Genomic DNA, 15761 nt, shown 5'->3' with positions numbered 1-15761 from the left:
TACCCATAATGATGCATATATTGAGACAAACTGTATCAAAGTAATCTGAAATGATAAATGACTAATACATTACTGTTTGTCGGAATGTAAACAATTTCAAACCCCACGCCAACATGTCTAGACAAGATAACAGCTGAACAAACAAATCCCCCCTCCCTACGCGTGTAAACAAATTTATACTCCTTTATATTAGCTATGACATTTATACGAAATATGAAATTCAAAAGATCGGAAAAAATATACCCTGCTGAATCAAGACCCATTCAATGTCACAATTGTCCAAGGCAATTTAAAAATTTCCATTCACTAATGCAACATCGCCGGGCCAAGCATTATAAAGGCCATAGCAGAAAACAGTTTTACAAGTCCCGACCTTTAAATCTAAAAACTGACAAATTTACATTAGCAATGGATAAATTAGCTCGCCTCCTCGAGTCTATTTATATTTCTAGAGAGCAACCCAATTCAACTTAGGTCATTATGACATAATTCTATTTATAGACATGACGGCATAATGATGAAATGATTAAGTCAAATAAACAAATCAGTCTGCAACAATTTTTTCAATCTTTCCGCCATTGTTCTTTCTTGTTGTTCAATATAAGTTTTGTGAAAATTCTTTAGTTCTTTGACACATTATTACATTACTGCAAGTCTTTTGTTGCTTAACTTTCTTCTTGAATTTGCTTTCATCCTGCTTTTCCTTTCCATTCCATAACATATAAAAGCAAGTTTTCATTTCTCTTGTTACTAGAATTGGTTCTAGACTCGATGCTGTTCTAGGTCTTTATAAAATTTTCCTTACAAAGAAAACTGTGTGCTTTGTTACCGTTTAAATCCGTAAAATCAGAACAAAAACATCTCAATTGTTTATCCATCACCTGCAATATGGCTGCTGAATATTTAGAAATTGCAAAGACAAGTGAGCGAGGCACTCGAACCCTTGTGCGAATGTGTCACAACTTCAAAAATATTGTCCTTGTAAAGGAAAGCTTTGATGATAAGACAGAATTATGGCACACAAAAAACAGCTTTATTGTTCCAGTTAATTACATTGAACCAATACTTGAATACACAAAACAAAACGATTTATTTCATCTTACAAAAACGCCAGAAAAATCACCAAGACAAGAAGAGTCTCCATATGCTCATCGATATTATGGATGTATTACTCCCATTCAAACAAAAAAGCAGGATGTGAAAAAGTTGGCAAAGCGAACAAGAAAACTTTTTGCAGACTACGATCATGACTGCATTGAAATTTGGGAGAATCAATTGGGGCAGCTAGAAGAAGTTGAGCAAATATCTGGTTTTTGGAATTTTGATCAGTCGCCAAGTGAAGAAAGAAAAACCCCGGAAAGCCTCCCGTTGCTTGCCAACAATTTTTCTGATGATGTCAGCATCGATGAAACACCTCCATTGAGCCAATGTTATGCCCCCGTCAAGAAAGTCATCAAGTTATCTCGACTCTAAAATACAACAAAACTCTTTAAACTCATTGTACATATTGTATTTGTTGCTTTTCACAATGTTAAAGCATGATAATTTTGTTAACATCTCGAAACCAGTTCTTAATTAAACTTTAACTAAAGATTCATCTTAGCACTAGACAAATATTGTGAGACAGAATTAAGCGATGCTGAAAATTTCAGACATTGGACAAACAAGTGTGCGAAACAATGTTTTAAACAAATAAGCGAAAGTGGACTGGGTTGAAATAAACCCAGCTAAAGCTTGGATTGTAGTGAAATCACAGTAAACAATCAATAAACACTTTTTTATCAGATAGTCGTACGCCGTACCAAAATTAGGGTAAACAAATAAGAAGTAAAACTGTGAACTCAATATCACCTGTTTTAAACAAACAAAGTAGAAAAACCGTTGAGCATACAAATCTATGTGTTGTTTACACAACAGTCTGCGCGGTGTGTCCCCCTCTACTGCTGTTTGCGGAGCAGTAGCTTTCTGTTGCAAAAGTAAACAAAAAAGACGCGCACTCTGATTGGATGAAACAAGTTTAAATTACAGCTTGCCCGACAATAAAATTCTTACATTTGCTTTTTGCCTTAACCTGAAATTCACTTGATTGAAAAACTTCAACTCTTTCATTTCCTTATCATAATTTTATAAGTCTCTTTTTTTGCGTTCCTATTCCTTCTCTCTTTCCACTGTTCATAATGAACGCTGAAACGTGTACAATTTGTCAGAAAAAACTCGCAGATAAGCGCAGCCTCAGACGACATATGCAAACGGTTCATAAACAATACGTCCAAACCAACCGATTCGTGTGCGATGAATGTGCGTTTGCTCATGAAAAAGTCATAGAACTCGAAACGCATATGATACAACAACACAACACAAAACATCCCCGCTATTGTCTCTACTGCAACAAGTTCTATGTAAACAACCTCAAGTACATGGAGCATATGAACAAAAACCATGGACTTCCAGTATGGAACGCTGATCTGGAAAACAACCCAAGTTCTGGAATTCTTCCGTCCGAGCAAGCTTTTGGTGGTGTTTTGAAAACCTACGACATACCAGTGGGGGAACAGGAAATAGATCTGCTAAGTTTTTTGCGGAGCAAACAGGACGAGATTGAAAATGTTGTTCAACTGAACACGCAAAATAGTGCACAAAAACTTCAATTCAGTGCATTGGTGCAATTAACAAAACCAACAAGTGATGAAACCGTTGATAGTCAACCCGATCGAATTCAGATATATATCAATTCAAAAATGCAGCGCGTTGACTTCACCGGATTGAGTAAATCATGCTTTGCTGGAATGATTGAGCAAATGCTCCTCTCACTGAACAACTTCGCATCTCATGGGAGCGGGTGGACGGTAGATAGAATTGAGAATGTCGAACTACGATTTGTCAAGTCAAAACCAATTAGTGCCTCTTCCTATCTAGCTCTCCCAACTGAGTTGGCTAGAAGTCAATACTTGCTCAACATTCGCAACAGACAAGATGAAAAATGTTTCCTATACTGCTATACAGCACAATATCATAACAAAATTGGACCCAAATTGATACCGGACAATGCCTCCTGGAGACAAAAAACAAATCCAATAATGTATGGTCCAGAAAATCCGAGAGCAAAGCAACCAGTTGGTGAATTCTTGATGCCAATGGCCTTTCACCAATTGAAAAAATTTGAACAGCTTAACCAGGTACGCGTTAATGTATTTCGGCACTCAAATAAAAAATTGATTCCTTTCCGCATATCAAACAATCAAAATTTCGAATTCAACCTGGACTTACTCTTGCTAAGTGATGGTTCAATGCATCATTATGTGCTGATCACAAATATCAAAGGACTAATTCACCAGTACATTCAGAAAAAACAGCGTCTAGACAACCATTTGTGTCGAAACTGTTTTCATATTAGCACTTCAATCGAACGACATGAGAGACATGAAGAAATATGCCACCAAAACACAGGAGCAATTATTAAAATGCCAAAAGCAGGACAGCAAAAATTTGAATTTAAAAATAATCAAGCACGTTGGTTTGCACCTATAGTCGGATTTTTTGATCTGGAGTCTATAATTGAACCCGTTATTGGCAGCAGCAGCAGCAACACAAAAAGCTCGAGCAATACTAGAGCGCTAGAAGAACACAAGCCATGCAGCTATGCTTTGCTTTTTGTGGCCTTGAATGAAACGAAACCATTCTTTTTCGATCTGAAGTGTGGGCCGAATGTCATGATTGAATTTGTCAAGTCGCTGGAGCAAATTGCCAAGAGCATTTATGATGTTAAACAACAATACAAAAATTTTTCCGGTGAACCATCAATACCAAAAAGAGAAGCTACTCTGTGTTGGATTTGCGAAAACGAATTGAATACAAGTCCACAAGATCCCACAGTACTAGATCACTGTCACTTCACAGGAAAATTCTTGGGGTGGGCCCACTCGCAGTGTAATTTAAAACGTAGAAACCTAAACTTTACTCCACTGTTTGCCCACAATTTGACAAACTATGACCTTCATCACGTAGTACTTGCACTACAGAGCCTGAATGAGAAAACCACAATTTCTGTGGTACCAAGCACAAGTGAGAAATTCATCTCGTTGCAAATTGGAGTGCATATAAAAGCAACACAGAACAAAAAGGGCGTTTGGACAAACCAGTATGAATACATAAGACTACTGGACTCCTTCAAGTTCATGAATGCTTCTCTTGACAAACTGGTACAGAACCTGCCCCCGGATCAGTTCAGCTTGCTTGAACAACATTTTCAAGAGTGGCCCACATCGTCGGTAAACCTGTTGAAACAAAAAGGCTCGTTTCCTTATTGCTACGTTGACAGTTTTGAAAAACTTCAAGAGACACAGCTTCCCCCTCGTGACAAATGGACCAACAGTTTACAGCAATATGAAGTCACAGTGAGTGAAGATGAGTACAAGCGAGCGCTCCAGGTATTCAATTTATTTTCATGTCAAAATATTGGTGAATACTACAACTTGTACTTGAAAACTGATGTGTTCCTACTCGCCGCAGTTGTTCTTTGCTTTCGACAAGTTTGCTATGACACCTACGGACTGGATTGCTGTCAGTATTACACTGCATCAAATTTGTCGGGCGACGCAATGCTCAAAATTTGCAATCCCCATTTACATCTTCTAACTGAGAGGGAACACCTTGATATGGTTGAGAACCTTATAAGAGGAGGCGTGAGCTCGGTGTACAGTAAGCGTCTTTGTCGCGCAAATAACAAATTTCTTCCTGATTACAAACCAAAAAACATTTCTTCGTTCATCATTATGATAGACGCTAACAATCTATACGGAGGAATCATGGAAAAATTCCCACTGCCACTATGTGATTTTGAACTGTTCGACAAGAGTGAGTGGACCGACGATAATGCTCAGGAAATTCTTCATCGAATTTTAAATACACCAGATGATGACCCAGTAGGATACATAGTTGAAGTAGACCTAAGCTATCCCGACAGCCTACATGATCTACACTCTGACTTTCCTTTGGCACCCACAAAAGAAGCTATTGATGAATGTTGGCTCAGTGAATACCAAAGCGACTTGTTGGCCGATATGCAAATTAAAAAACCCCCGCAGGTAAAAAAGCTCATCCAGACGCTTTTCGATAAACAAAATTATACACTGCACTACCAAACCTTGAAACTCTATGTTGAACTAGGATTGGTAGTAACCAAGCTTCATCGGGTGTTATCATTCAAACAAGAAAAGTGGCTGGCGCCATACGTGAAACTAAATACCGAAAAAAGAAAGCAGGCAAAGAATAAGTTTGAGGAAGATTTCTACAAATTAATGGTAAACTCATCATTCGGAAAAACTTGCGAGGGAAAACGAAACAGAATGAAAGTGAAATTGACGCGCACTGAAGAAGAAACACTCAAATGGACAGACAAGCCCGAGTACCAGTCATCAAAAATTATCAGTGAGGATCTGGTCACTGTATGCCTTCAACAATCAGAAATACTGTGGGACAAACCAACCATCGTCGGTGCTTGTATACTGGATTTGGCTAAGAAATTCATGTTTGAGTTTCACTACAAAGTTATGAAGAAGAACTTTGATTGCAATTTGCTTTATTCAGACACAGACTCCTTCGTATATGAAGTGCGCTCAAGAGATTTCTTTGCAGAAATACAGAAGAAAAAACAGGTTGCAGATCAATTTGATTTTTCAAACTTCCCTCCTGAGCACCCGCTATACAGCAGGGACAATGAACGAGTCACTCTTAAATTCAAAGACGAGATGGGAAGCCGGCCAATTGCTGAGTTTTGTGGACTCAAGCCAAAGCTGTATTCAATCAAGCTCGCTGAAGGCAAGTCTTTTTCACTAGCCCCCCCCCTTTCACTCTACAAACACAAGTAATCAAAACAACAGGCATATGCAAAACATTCTAGCAAACCAAGTTTTTTTGGGGAATGAAAAAACGGGATAAATTTGAAATAAACCAAGCTTTTATTTTTTCAGGTTGCACCAAACAGTCAGCAAAAGGGGTCACAAAAGATGCACGGCGCAGCATGACCCATGAATTATACAAGCAAACTCTTTTGGGCGGCGAGGTTGTGCGTCTTCTCAACACCCGAATAGCCTCTAGCAACCACAGGCTTCACACGATAGTTGTCAACAAGAAATCATTGTCGGGCTATGATGATAAAAGATTCATATTAAGTGACCAAGTATCAACGTTGCCCTATGGACACAACTCATTGAGAGAGGACATGTTTTACAAAACAATACTAGATGAGCCGGATTGGGGTTCACTTGATGCAAGCGAAAACGAGCAGGAAAGCACGCAGCAGGCGCGGGATAGCTCGCAGCAGGCGCAGGATAGCTCGCAGCAGGCGCGGGATAGCTCGCAGCAGGTGCAGGATAGCTCGCAGCAGGCGCAGGATAGCTCGCAGCAGGCGCAGGATAGCACGCAGCAGGCGCAGGGTAGCATGCAGCAGGCGCAGGTTAGCTCGCAGCAGGTGCAGGATAGCACGCAGCAGGCGCAGGGTAGCACGCAGCAGGCGCAGGGTAGCACGCAGCATGCACAGCAAAGGCGCAAACAGAACCAGCAGTAGAAAAATAAGCAGCCAAAGCAACAACCAACAACAACCATTCCACAAACAAGCACCATTCACAACTCAAGTTTCAACTCCCCAGACCCAGGTTTTTATCAACGTGATTATAGTGAAGATGAATTAGAAGAAAACTTGGTAGATTTTGACAAAATGTCAGAGTTATCGGACAGTGGGTCTTCTACAGACCCAGCTTGCGATGGTTTTATTTTGGACCAAGCAATTGAATCCGATAACGCAAGTATTTCAAGTGAGAATCAAGTCACTTTGCCAGCACCAAAAAGCAAAAAGAGAAAGCAGAACGCAAAAAAAGGAGCGGCGAAAAAACCAAGAGCTCGCATTATAGACTATTCATCAACTGATGAAGACTAAACTCAGTGATTTGTGTATGCATGTTCACAGACTAACAAAGTTTTTTACCATTAAAAAGCCCGCGAACAGAACTATACAAAAGTAAGCACCAATTGATATCAAATTTTTAGAGTTTTTGTTGAAGTGCTGGCTGAACGTCCGGTCCCTCTTGTATTCCACAAATTGTTATTCAAACCTGTAGCTAGTAACAACTCCCGCAGTAAAAAGTTCCTCTCAAGAATCCAGTAGCAGTTATTTCAAGTCTCAATCAAAAATCCTCCACCCCAAAACAAAACTCCCTCAACGTGCGCCGCGAACCACTAGCTTGATTGCTAGAAGCTGCTTGATCTCCACTTCAATATATTGCAAAGCCGATCTCAAAAGTTCGCGACCGGAACTTCTACGGCGAGCTCAACCTCCAGAGTTCACAGTCTTCCATTGGAATTTTGGATTTTTGATTTTGACTCGAAACAAACTGCCAACAGATTACTCAATAGGTACTTTGGCCTTTTCTCAGCTCATTTCAGAAGTTTACATAGAGATTAGTTTCAATTAAATAGAAAGGTTACAATTCAGTACAAAAAAGACACATCGAAAATAAAAGATTTGTACATTGTTTAATGAAACGTATAAACCAAAAAAAAGTTCGCGGGCTTGGCTTAACTGTTCATTTACTTTGTAATTTTTGTCGTTAGGCTTTTTTGAGAAACCAGAAAAAGTTGTGTATGTGATTTACTGATCCCTTCAACAATGTTTGAGTCAAATAAAATTTCGCAGGACCCAAATTTTTTTCAAAAGCTCCTACCCTTTATCCGGTTCATTGATATGATAAGTTAAAAAGCAGAAAAACAACCGGATAGAGCAGATAGTTCCTTCCCGTAATCAGGTCCTGTAAAAAAAAAATTCTTACTTAGTTGTTGCGAAGGTAGATGAGAAGCTCTCCGTTATTGAATTGAACGACAACCCTGCCCTCTACCTGGAACTTTTCGGGAACTTCACACTTCCCACAATGACACAGATTGAGGTCAATAAAGCCTCTGTTCAAGCACTCTTTGATTGGTCGGAGAACAAACTCTAAATAGGTTGTCAAATTTTTTTTTTGTTACACAGTCTTTTTAGACAAGTTTCTTTTTTCTATGATTTGTATAATAGTAGTTTTTCGCTCTATGTCTACAGGTCTACGTTATCATTCAAAGCAAATTTCTACAAAACACCTTATTGGAATGGATAATCTTATTGCTTTATTGCTTACTTTTTTTGTTCTCAGTTGTTGGCATTACTTCTGTTGTTTTTTCAATTAACGTCCAGCTGAAACAATACTTTCCTCAAAATAACTCAATAAAATAAACGTAGAAAAAATTGCTCTCGATTGACTAGTAGGAGATCTAATCAATTGCTGCCTGCTTGAGTCAGGGCATGGGGAGACTTTTAGTATTAAATTCAGTTCAGCTGTTTGAAATTGTGAGTGAGAGATAATTGTAGATCACCCAAAACGCAAAAAGTCAAGCGCGTAAAAGTCACTCGAAAAGTCAAAAACGATCAAGCGTTATTGACACACACACACACACACACACACACACACACACACACACACACACACACACACACACACACGCACACGTTTACAATAATTGCTTCTCTTCGAGAGCAGTTAAACAGATATGTTCCGTTTTGCCCCCCCCCCAGTAACAGAGCATGTGTAATTACAGGGTAAATCATTATGTAAAACTATGGCATGTGCGTCTGTTTGTGCAAATGAATTGCATCCACTAAGCTGGGGGTATAATGAAAACACCCAAAAAGTGAACTCACATTTTTAATAGGACTTCGTAGAGATGATAATGTTGATGATGATGTTGACGACTATCTGCAAATTCGATTTGGTTGAAATTGGCAAATTTTAATTTCATCTTTTAACTATATCAACGTCTAAACCAATGATTTAAAATTCAAAAATTTAAAATAGAAATTTATAACTCAAAAATTCCCATTGCCATTAAAAATCATTTTCGCAGTTGCTTCTCTTACTTTGAATTACTAATGAATTTTCGGCAATTTTCAATACGAAAATCTTAAATTAAGAATTCCGTGTTTTTCAACGCGGAAATCTTAAGAATTCCGCGTTGATCAGTACGGAAATCTTAAGAATTCCGCGTTGATCAGTACGGAAATCTTAAGAAGCATAAACCGCAAATAAATAAATTTCCTCAATCAAAGTTTGCCAATTTTTTTAAAGCTGTATCGACTGGATCCTTGTGGGCTAGTAAATTAGGTTTAAACGAACAATAAAAAAACAGAAGGAACCTAACTGCATTTATAAATAAGTGAAAGTAAAATGACACTTTGTGGAACAGAAAATGGACCAGACAAAGTTTTTTTTTTCAAGCGGGACTTTGTTTTTATAGCCAAAATTGTTTATAGGCTGGTTTCCCTAGTTCTCCCCAAACCCTTTATTTAGTACCCATAACTTTGAATTTTTGATCTGTCGGCAAATTTTTCTATGATCTTGCCGCAAAAACCTAGTGGGGGGACAAAAAACCGAAAATTTGGAACAATTTTGGCTAAAAATTGGGTTATGTTTTGTGAAAATCGGATATACGCACGCTCTTTTATAGCAAAAGTCAGCAACAGAGAACAATAGCGCGTAGAAATGCGGAGATTTACAGTACTAAAATGGCACATACTTGAGCGGAGCTGTCTGGCATTGCTGAATAATTGGCGGGAAATTAGCACTGTTTGCAAATTTTGCAAAGAATAAGAACTGATTTCAAATAGCCGAAAAGAAATTAACACGAATGAAATAATAATATAGCATCAAAAAATCTTCAAAAAATCTGACTAAAACCTCAAAAATAGGGGGGACATTTTACTGCATTTTAAAAAATTTCAAAATGTCCCACCCCGTTGTAGATGGCCACCTCAAAATGTCCCACCCCGTTGTAGATTGCCACGCTGCAGTAATTGTCCGTCCCCCCCCCGTTGAGGTTCTAGTCAGAATTTTATACTACTATCGGGAGGTCAATGGTTATAATCTCGGCATGTTCAAAAAGTTTTCTACCCGCCCGTCGTTCAAGAGCAATTCTTCCGACATTCGTTCCTTAATTTAAAACCAAAAAGTTGGCATGAGGTTTCTCCGCATTTCTGTGTGTCAATAACTTGTTTTGCTTAGATTGGATTTATTTTTTGCGTAGTCTGATCACTTAAGCATTTGGCATAAGAGTTCCTCGCATCTGCTTGAGTGAATTGGTCCTTTGAGACCCAGGAGTCTTCACTTTCAGGCCTCCATCGCCGCTTCCTTTGACCCCCCTTGCAATGTTCCAAGGTGACCTGCAAGAGAAGACGCCTGTTATGTGCGTGTGATAAAAGAAAAACGTTGCCCACGAAGTGTGCCTTTGTTTATCACAATCAGTGCTCGGGGAATGATCTTCTGGTCTTGTGTTTACTGTACGCCTTCAAATCTATATCAGCTCTTGAAGCCAAATTAGGTAAAGTAGATTATTTACTAGTCTCGGCGGTTGAAAGGCTAAAAATGGAAGTGGGTTCTCTCAGTGAGCCAGAAAATCTCTATCTACTCGGTCTCAGAAGCTGAAATAACAGCAATGCCAGTGGTTGCAGATTCAAGAAGCGTAGAAAGGAAGAAGTTGAAGTCGGAATACGAAAGCCTCTTGCTGTTGTTAAGCGATTTGCAACACGCAGACCCTATACATAGGTTGGACGATCTCAAAGCGAAAGTGTAGCTGAATACCTTGACACAAAATGAGTGACTATCTGTATATGCTGCAGAAGGCCAGTGAGCAGCTAGTTTTTGTCGTCAGAATTTGCCTTCAATCAAGAAGAAAATAAATGATGATTGTGCCATGATTGAAGAAATAAGTTCAATTTAGTGGTTTTAACTAAAACTTGGAATTATTAGCGACGATGATTTGTTTCGTCAAAAGGTTAGGTTGGCTGCTCATATATAAGCGCCCCTCGAAAGGAAAGAATAGGGGGGTGGTTTTTCGTCGTCAAGATCGCTTTTTTATCATCAATATGTGAATGCTTTCTCGTACATTTTCGCCTTGAGTAACTTGCCTTTTAAGGCTTACGGAACTGTTTTAAAGTCTATAATCTCAAGAAGTGTTGATGTGAGGTGTTTTCAGATGACCAACCTTGACATCCTTTGATTTCAGACTGTCTATGTCGACTATGTTCAAGAAACGAGCAGGAAGAAATATTCGTGTGCGGAAAAACAGCAGCGATGAGAATAGTGATTCAAATGATCTCGGAAATGTAACGAATGACGTCATAATCAAACCTTTGAAATCCAAAAACCCATTTTCAGCGGTTCCAAAATCCAACAGCACTTCAAAAACTTCAATGTCATTCGATAACGACAATTCAGATGATAGTGATGTATGTGAGAATCCTGATTGGTTTGTGCAAAAGAAAAGTTTGGCCAATCAGAAAGCAGCAATGCGGGCCAATGAAAAGGCAGCAGCACAAGCTGCAGCCCAGCTGAAATTTAAAAAGAAGGAAAAGGATAAAGTTGTGATCAAACGTGAAGAACTAATTGTGGAAACCAGTTCTCTTAAAAGCGAAAAGCCGAGTAAAGAAATAGAATTTAGCATTAAAAAGGAAGATCCTTTGAAAGATATCAAAATGGAGATAAAAGTTGAACCTTTAGACCGAAATCGACCGGAGACAAATTACAACAATGACAATGATTCGCAACAGTATGACCGAGTTTTGAACAGATTAGAGCACGGCATGATACCAAATGCTGCGGAAATTCATGCCGCGCGTAAACGTCGTCAATTTGCTCGGGAAACCGCAAGTAGCGATTACGTAGCTCTGAACAGTCGAAACGAAACTGAAAATCCCAGACTAGAACAGCAAGATGATATGTCGAGCGGTGACGAAGACGAACGAATGCAAATGATTGGTAAACGGAACGATCGCCTTGAAAACCGAATCAACATACAGGAAACTATCGATGATCATAACAGTGACAGCGATCGAAAAGCAAATTCAGATAATGATAATTCAGATTCTGAAAATGAAATGTCGAAATGGGAAAAAGAGCAATTAGAAAAAGTTATTGGCAAAACTTCGCTCAAAAATTTGACAGATCGAAGTTCGGGAATTTTGGCGCAGCATCAACCTAAATTTCACAGTAGTCATATGAGCTACAACAATGGAGCTAGTTATCATAACCCGTATGCGGAAGTTAATCACGCAGCAATGATGGGTTATAATAAGCAAGGCGCGACGGAAATAAACCTGCCTGATTTACCTAGCATTACATGTTCAGGGTTTATTTCTGATTTATCCGAAAAACTGAAGTCTTTAAAAACTACCCATGAGAAAACTGAAGACGAAATGAGGTCAATAGTTCGTCAAAATTTAGAAGCTGAAAGCGAGATTGAAACTGCAAAGAAACAGTTACCCGAATTTGAAAACGAGTTCAAGTTTTTCCAAACTATTCGAAACTTTGTTGGAGATTATTTAGATTGCATGGCTGAAAAGGTTCTAATTATTGACAAAATTGAGCAGTTAATTCATCAGTGTTACATGAAAGAATCTGACTATTTTTCTCAACGAAGACAGCAAGAAATCTCAGACGAAAGTCTAGAAATGACTTTGATTGCTTCTTCGGGCGGGTTTTTGAACCCCAACCAAGTTGAACCCTTGCATAACCAGAGAATCGTTGACAGATGTGGTCGGCGACAGAGACGAAAACTTCAGAGGCTGAACATAACTCAAAACGTTGAGTTTAAAAATCCGGTTGAAGATTTCAGAAAGTTGAGTCCGGAGTTTTGCGAGGGTTTGTCCAGCGACGAAGAATTAGACATGAATTTTAACCAGTCTCTTATGGAAGAACAAAATCGAATCGTGAACGAGGAAAATACTTTATTTGAAGATACTATTGATGAATTTCAAGATATTGAAATTGTTATGCAGAAATTAGAAGACTGGAAACTGAAATATCCCCAAAGTTACGATAATGCATTTGTTTCTGAAAGTTTGCCAAAACTGTTTTCACCCTTCATCAAACTGGAAATGTTACACTGGAACCCATTAAAAACTTCGGGAAGTTCTCTGGAAGAGTTCACTTGGTTCAAACTCTTGACCGTTTTTGGAATCAGGTCCGAAGAACTGCTTACGTCATCAGCCGAAAACGATAAAGTCGACTCTGATTGTTTGCTTGTTTGCAAAGTTATGGACAGATTCGTAATTCCTAAGATTACCTTTTTTGTTGAAAATGTCTGGAATCCAATTTCTGTTAGTCAAAGTTACAATTTACACAGTTTAATATCTCAGTTGTTTTACACATACCCTTTGGTGAACCCTGAAAGTAAGCGTGTTCAACGTTTAGTAAAGTGTATTTTAAAACAGGTTGACAGAAACGTATCTGAAAATTGTTTTGTTCCTATATTCTCTAAAGATAATATATTGACGTATTCACCGATGCGACAATTTATAGATCGGCAATTTTGGACGTGTTACAAACTCGCGTATACAATATCGCTGTTCGAAGATATATTCTCACCTGCAACCTTGATGGAAAAATTTTTTAACGGAGTGCTTAATCAGTATCTTATAATGGCCATGACAAATGTTCCTTTAGATGAAGGTTTAATGCGACAACTTGACAAGATAGTTGACATCATTCCAAAATCGTGGCTTGAAGCTGAGGATATAAAGTCAGAAGTTCAAGAAATGCAGCATTTTGTCAGGTTTTTAGGACAGACATTATCGCATGCTTGTTCAAACTCAATGTATGACTCGAATTCTGAAGCTTTTGTTGGTCATTTAATTCAACTTTTGGTCAAAGTTAAAGCCGTTGATACTGCCCGTGAATTGATCTCCAAACATAAATTAGAGAGGTATGAACATCTTTTGAAATGAAATCTCGGTTATATTTGAGTTATATTTACTGTTGAATACAATTTTTCTTTCTTGTTTTATAAAAATCAGCTTTAGTCATCCCCAAAGCAGTGATTAAACTTTAAAAGAAGTATGGCTTAAACTTTCGTACCCCTTGAGTACGGTAAACGTATTACGTATCTGTAGTCGCTTTGCGGTACACAAATACCAAGGTTTTGGCTCAATTTTTGGTTATTAGCTAGCGAGGATTGGCGTTGATTGAATATTTGGCCGCCAGAGAACAAAATCTGAAACAGGGTTGAGAGGACTGGACGTTTGTTTTGAGAATTTATGAATGCAATTATTAAAAAAATAATGCGAGCTGGATAGACAGGATTAACTCCAGGAGTTCTGATATTAAATATTTACAAGTATTCGTAATAGGAAGGAACTGTTCGTTTTAAGATTGACCTTATGTCATCCCTGTTACAGTTCAATATATTTCGAAATTGTGATTTTAAACTGAAATATGTTCAAGTCTTCAGCTTTCTGCCTGATTTATAGTGCAAATATTGTTTCTCGCTTACAGCCTATTGAGTTGAATTTTTATTTAGGCTATTATTTAGGTGCTCTACTTTTTTACAATTCAAAGAATTTGAATTGTATTGGAGGCGCTGTCTTTTTTTTGAAGATCTGTTCACACATTTTCATTATTTTGAAGTCAAATAATTTGGAGCAGTGATTCGGGTCACGCCGAAACAGGGAGTGGAGCAAAAAAGCGAGTGGTAGAGTGAGAAAACGGTTTGAACCAAATATCTCCTTCTCGCTAGTGGTTTTCTGTTCACACGTGGCATTTTGACATTGATTTTCGGTTTTCCCTTTTTGATCTGATTTTTTTTTGGAAATGTTTTCCCAATTCACTCATAGACCGCTCTAGGTCTAGTTTTTGTTAATTCAATGAAAATTCTCTGAATTGTACGTCAGGACTTCTGTTGTTTTTTTTATTCGCTTTACCTTTTGATCACTTTTCCGTTTCACATAAGTCACGATTTTCACGATTGACTTCTGACTTACTTCAGTCACTGTTTCAATTGAATGGAATTGAAGTTCTTTCACCTATTCAATTACGCAATGTGGTGAGTATTGTCTAAGTTAAAATATCAATGTCAAATCAGACATGATAAACGGATAGTTCCGGTCTTTAAGTCATTGAGAAATAGGTTATCGAAGTTCATTAGAGTTTCCTAGCTGACATTGGTACTATGCTTTTTTGCTTTCAGTTTATAAGCAGAAATATATGTAGTTTTTTAATCCACTTGAAACTGCACGCCAAATTGGAACACTTTTTGACACTGAAAAAACAGGAAAAATTTTGGTCAATTTATCTTTTTTCTCTTTCTGTTTCAATCCCGGTGTGCATCAAGCGCGTCAACGGCGGCTGTTTTCCGGCAATCTGCCGGCTATGTTTGAACTAGTATTCCAACTGCATTGTGTCATTATATAAATATATAAAAGAAATGGTTTACGAAGAACTTTCTGGCAAAATTGTCACTAGGAATTTGTGATATGCGAATTTCAAAGGCGCTTTTTTGGAACTGATATGATTTGTTTGCATTGTTCGTTTATCAAACCACAGCTTTGGAAACCAAATACGTTAGCAAAATGTTAAAACAAAATTTTTAATTGCTCTCGAATGACGCTTGAAGCAATTATTGTAAACGTGTTGGTCTTTTTTTATGCAAAATTTTCAGCTGGCCGGTTTGATTTTTCGAGTGACTTTTGCGCCCTTGGTTTTTTCGTTTTGCGTCATCTAAATTTTTCTCTCATTTGCAATTTTAGGCAGCTGAAATTTTGATTTCAGAAATGGATTTCCCAATCCACTCATAGCCCGCTCTAGGTTTAGTTTTTGTTAATTAAATGAAAATTCTGTGAATTGTACGTCATGATTTCTCCTGTTTTTTTTAAAATTCCCCTTTGCCTTTTGATCACGTTTTCTGTTTTA

At 38.1% G+C, this 15761-nt stretch overlaps 1 protein-coding gene across 1 annotated transcript; it reads left to right on the top strand.

The window, feature by feature from the left end:
* The first annotated feature begins 11051 nt into the window (after nucleotides 1-11051).
* On the top strand, nucleotides 11052-13855 carry LOC142350266 (PAX3- and PAX7-binding protein 1-like). Its single transcript, XM_075402044.1, has one exon. The coding sequence runs from the start codon at nucleotides 11090-11092 to the stop codon at nucleotides 13799-13801; it is 2712 nt and encodes a 903-aa protein (XP_075258159.1). The 5' UTR covers nucleotides 11052-11089; the 3' UTR covers nucleotides 13802-13855.
* Nucleotides 13856-15761: the final 1906 nt, after the last annotated feature.

The sequence above is a fragment of the Convolutriloba macropyga genome, chromosome 12 (genome assembly GCF_964194025.1).
Source record: "Convolutriloba macropyga chromosome 12, txConMacr16.3, whole genome shotgun sequence".
NCBI classification, from domain to species: Eukaryota; Metazoa; Xenacoelomorpha; order Acoela; family Convolutidae; genus Convolutriloba; species Convolutriloba macropyga.
The sequence above is the reverse complement of the archived record's forward strand: the minus strand, read 5'-3'. Positions and strand labels throughout refer to the sequence as shown.

Bases quoted from the DNA above. Each gene is read 5' to 3' on its own strand.
- LOC142350266 (XM_075402044.1), top strand. From the start codon at position 11,090: ATGTCGACTATGTTCAAGAAACGAGCAGGAAGAAATATTCGTGTGCGG.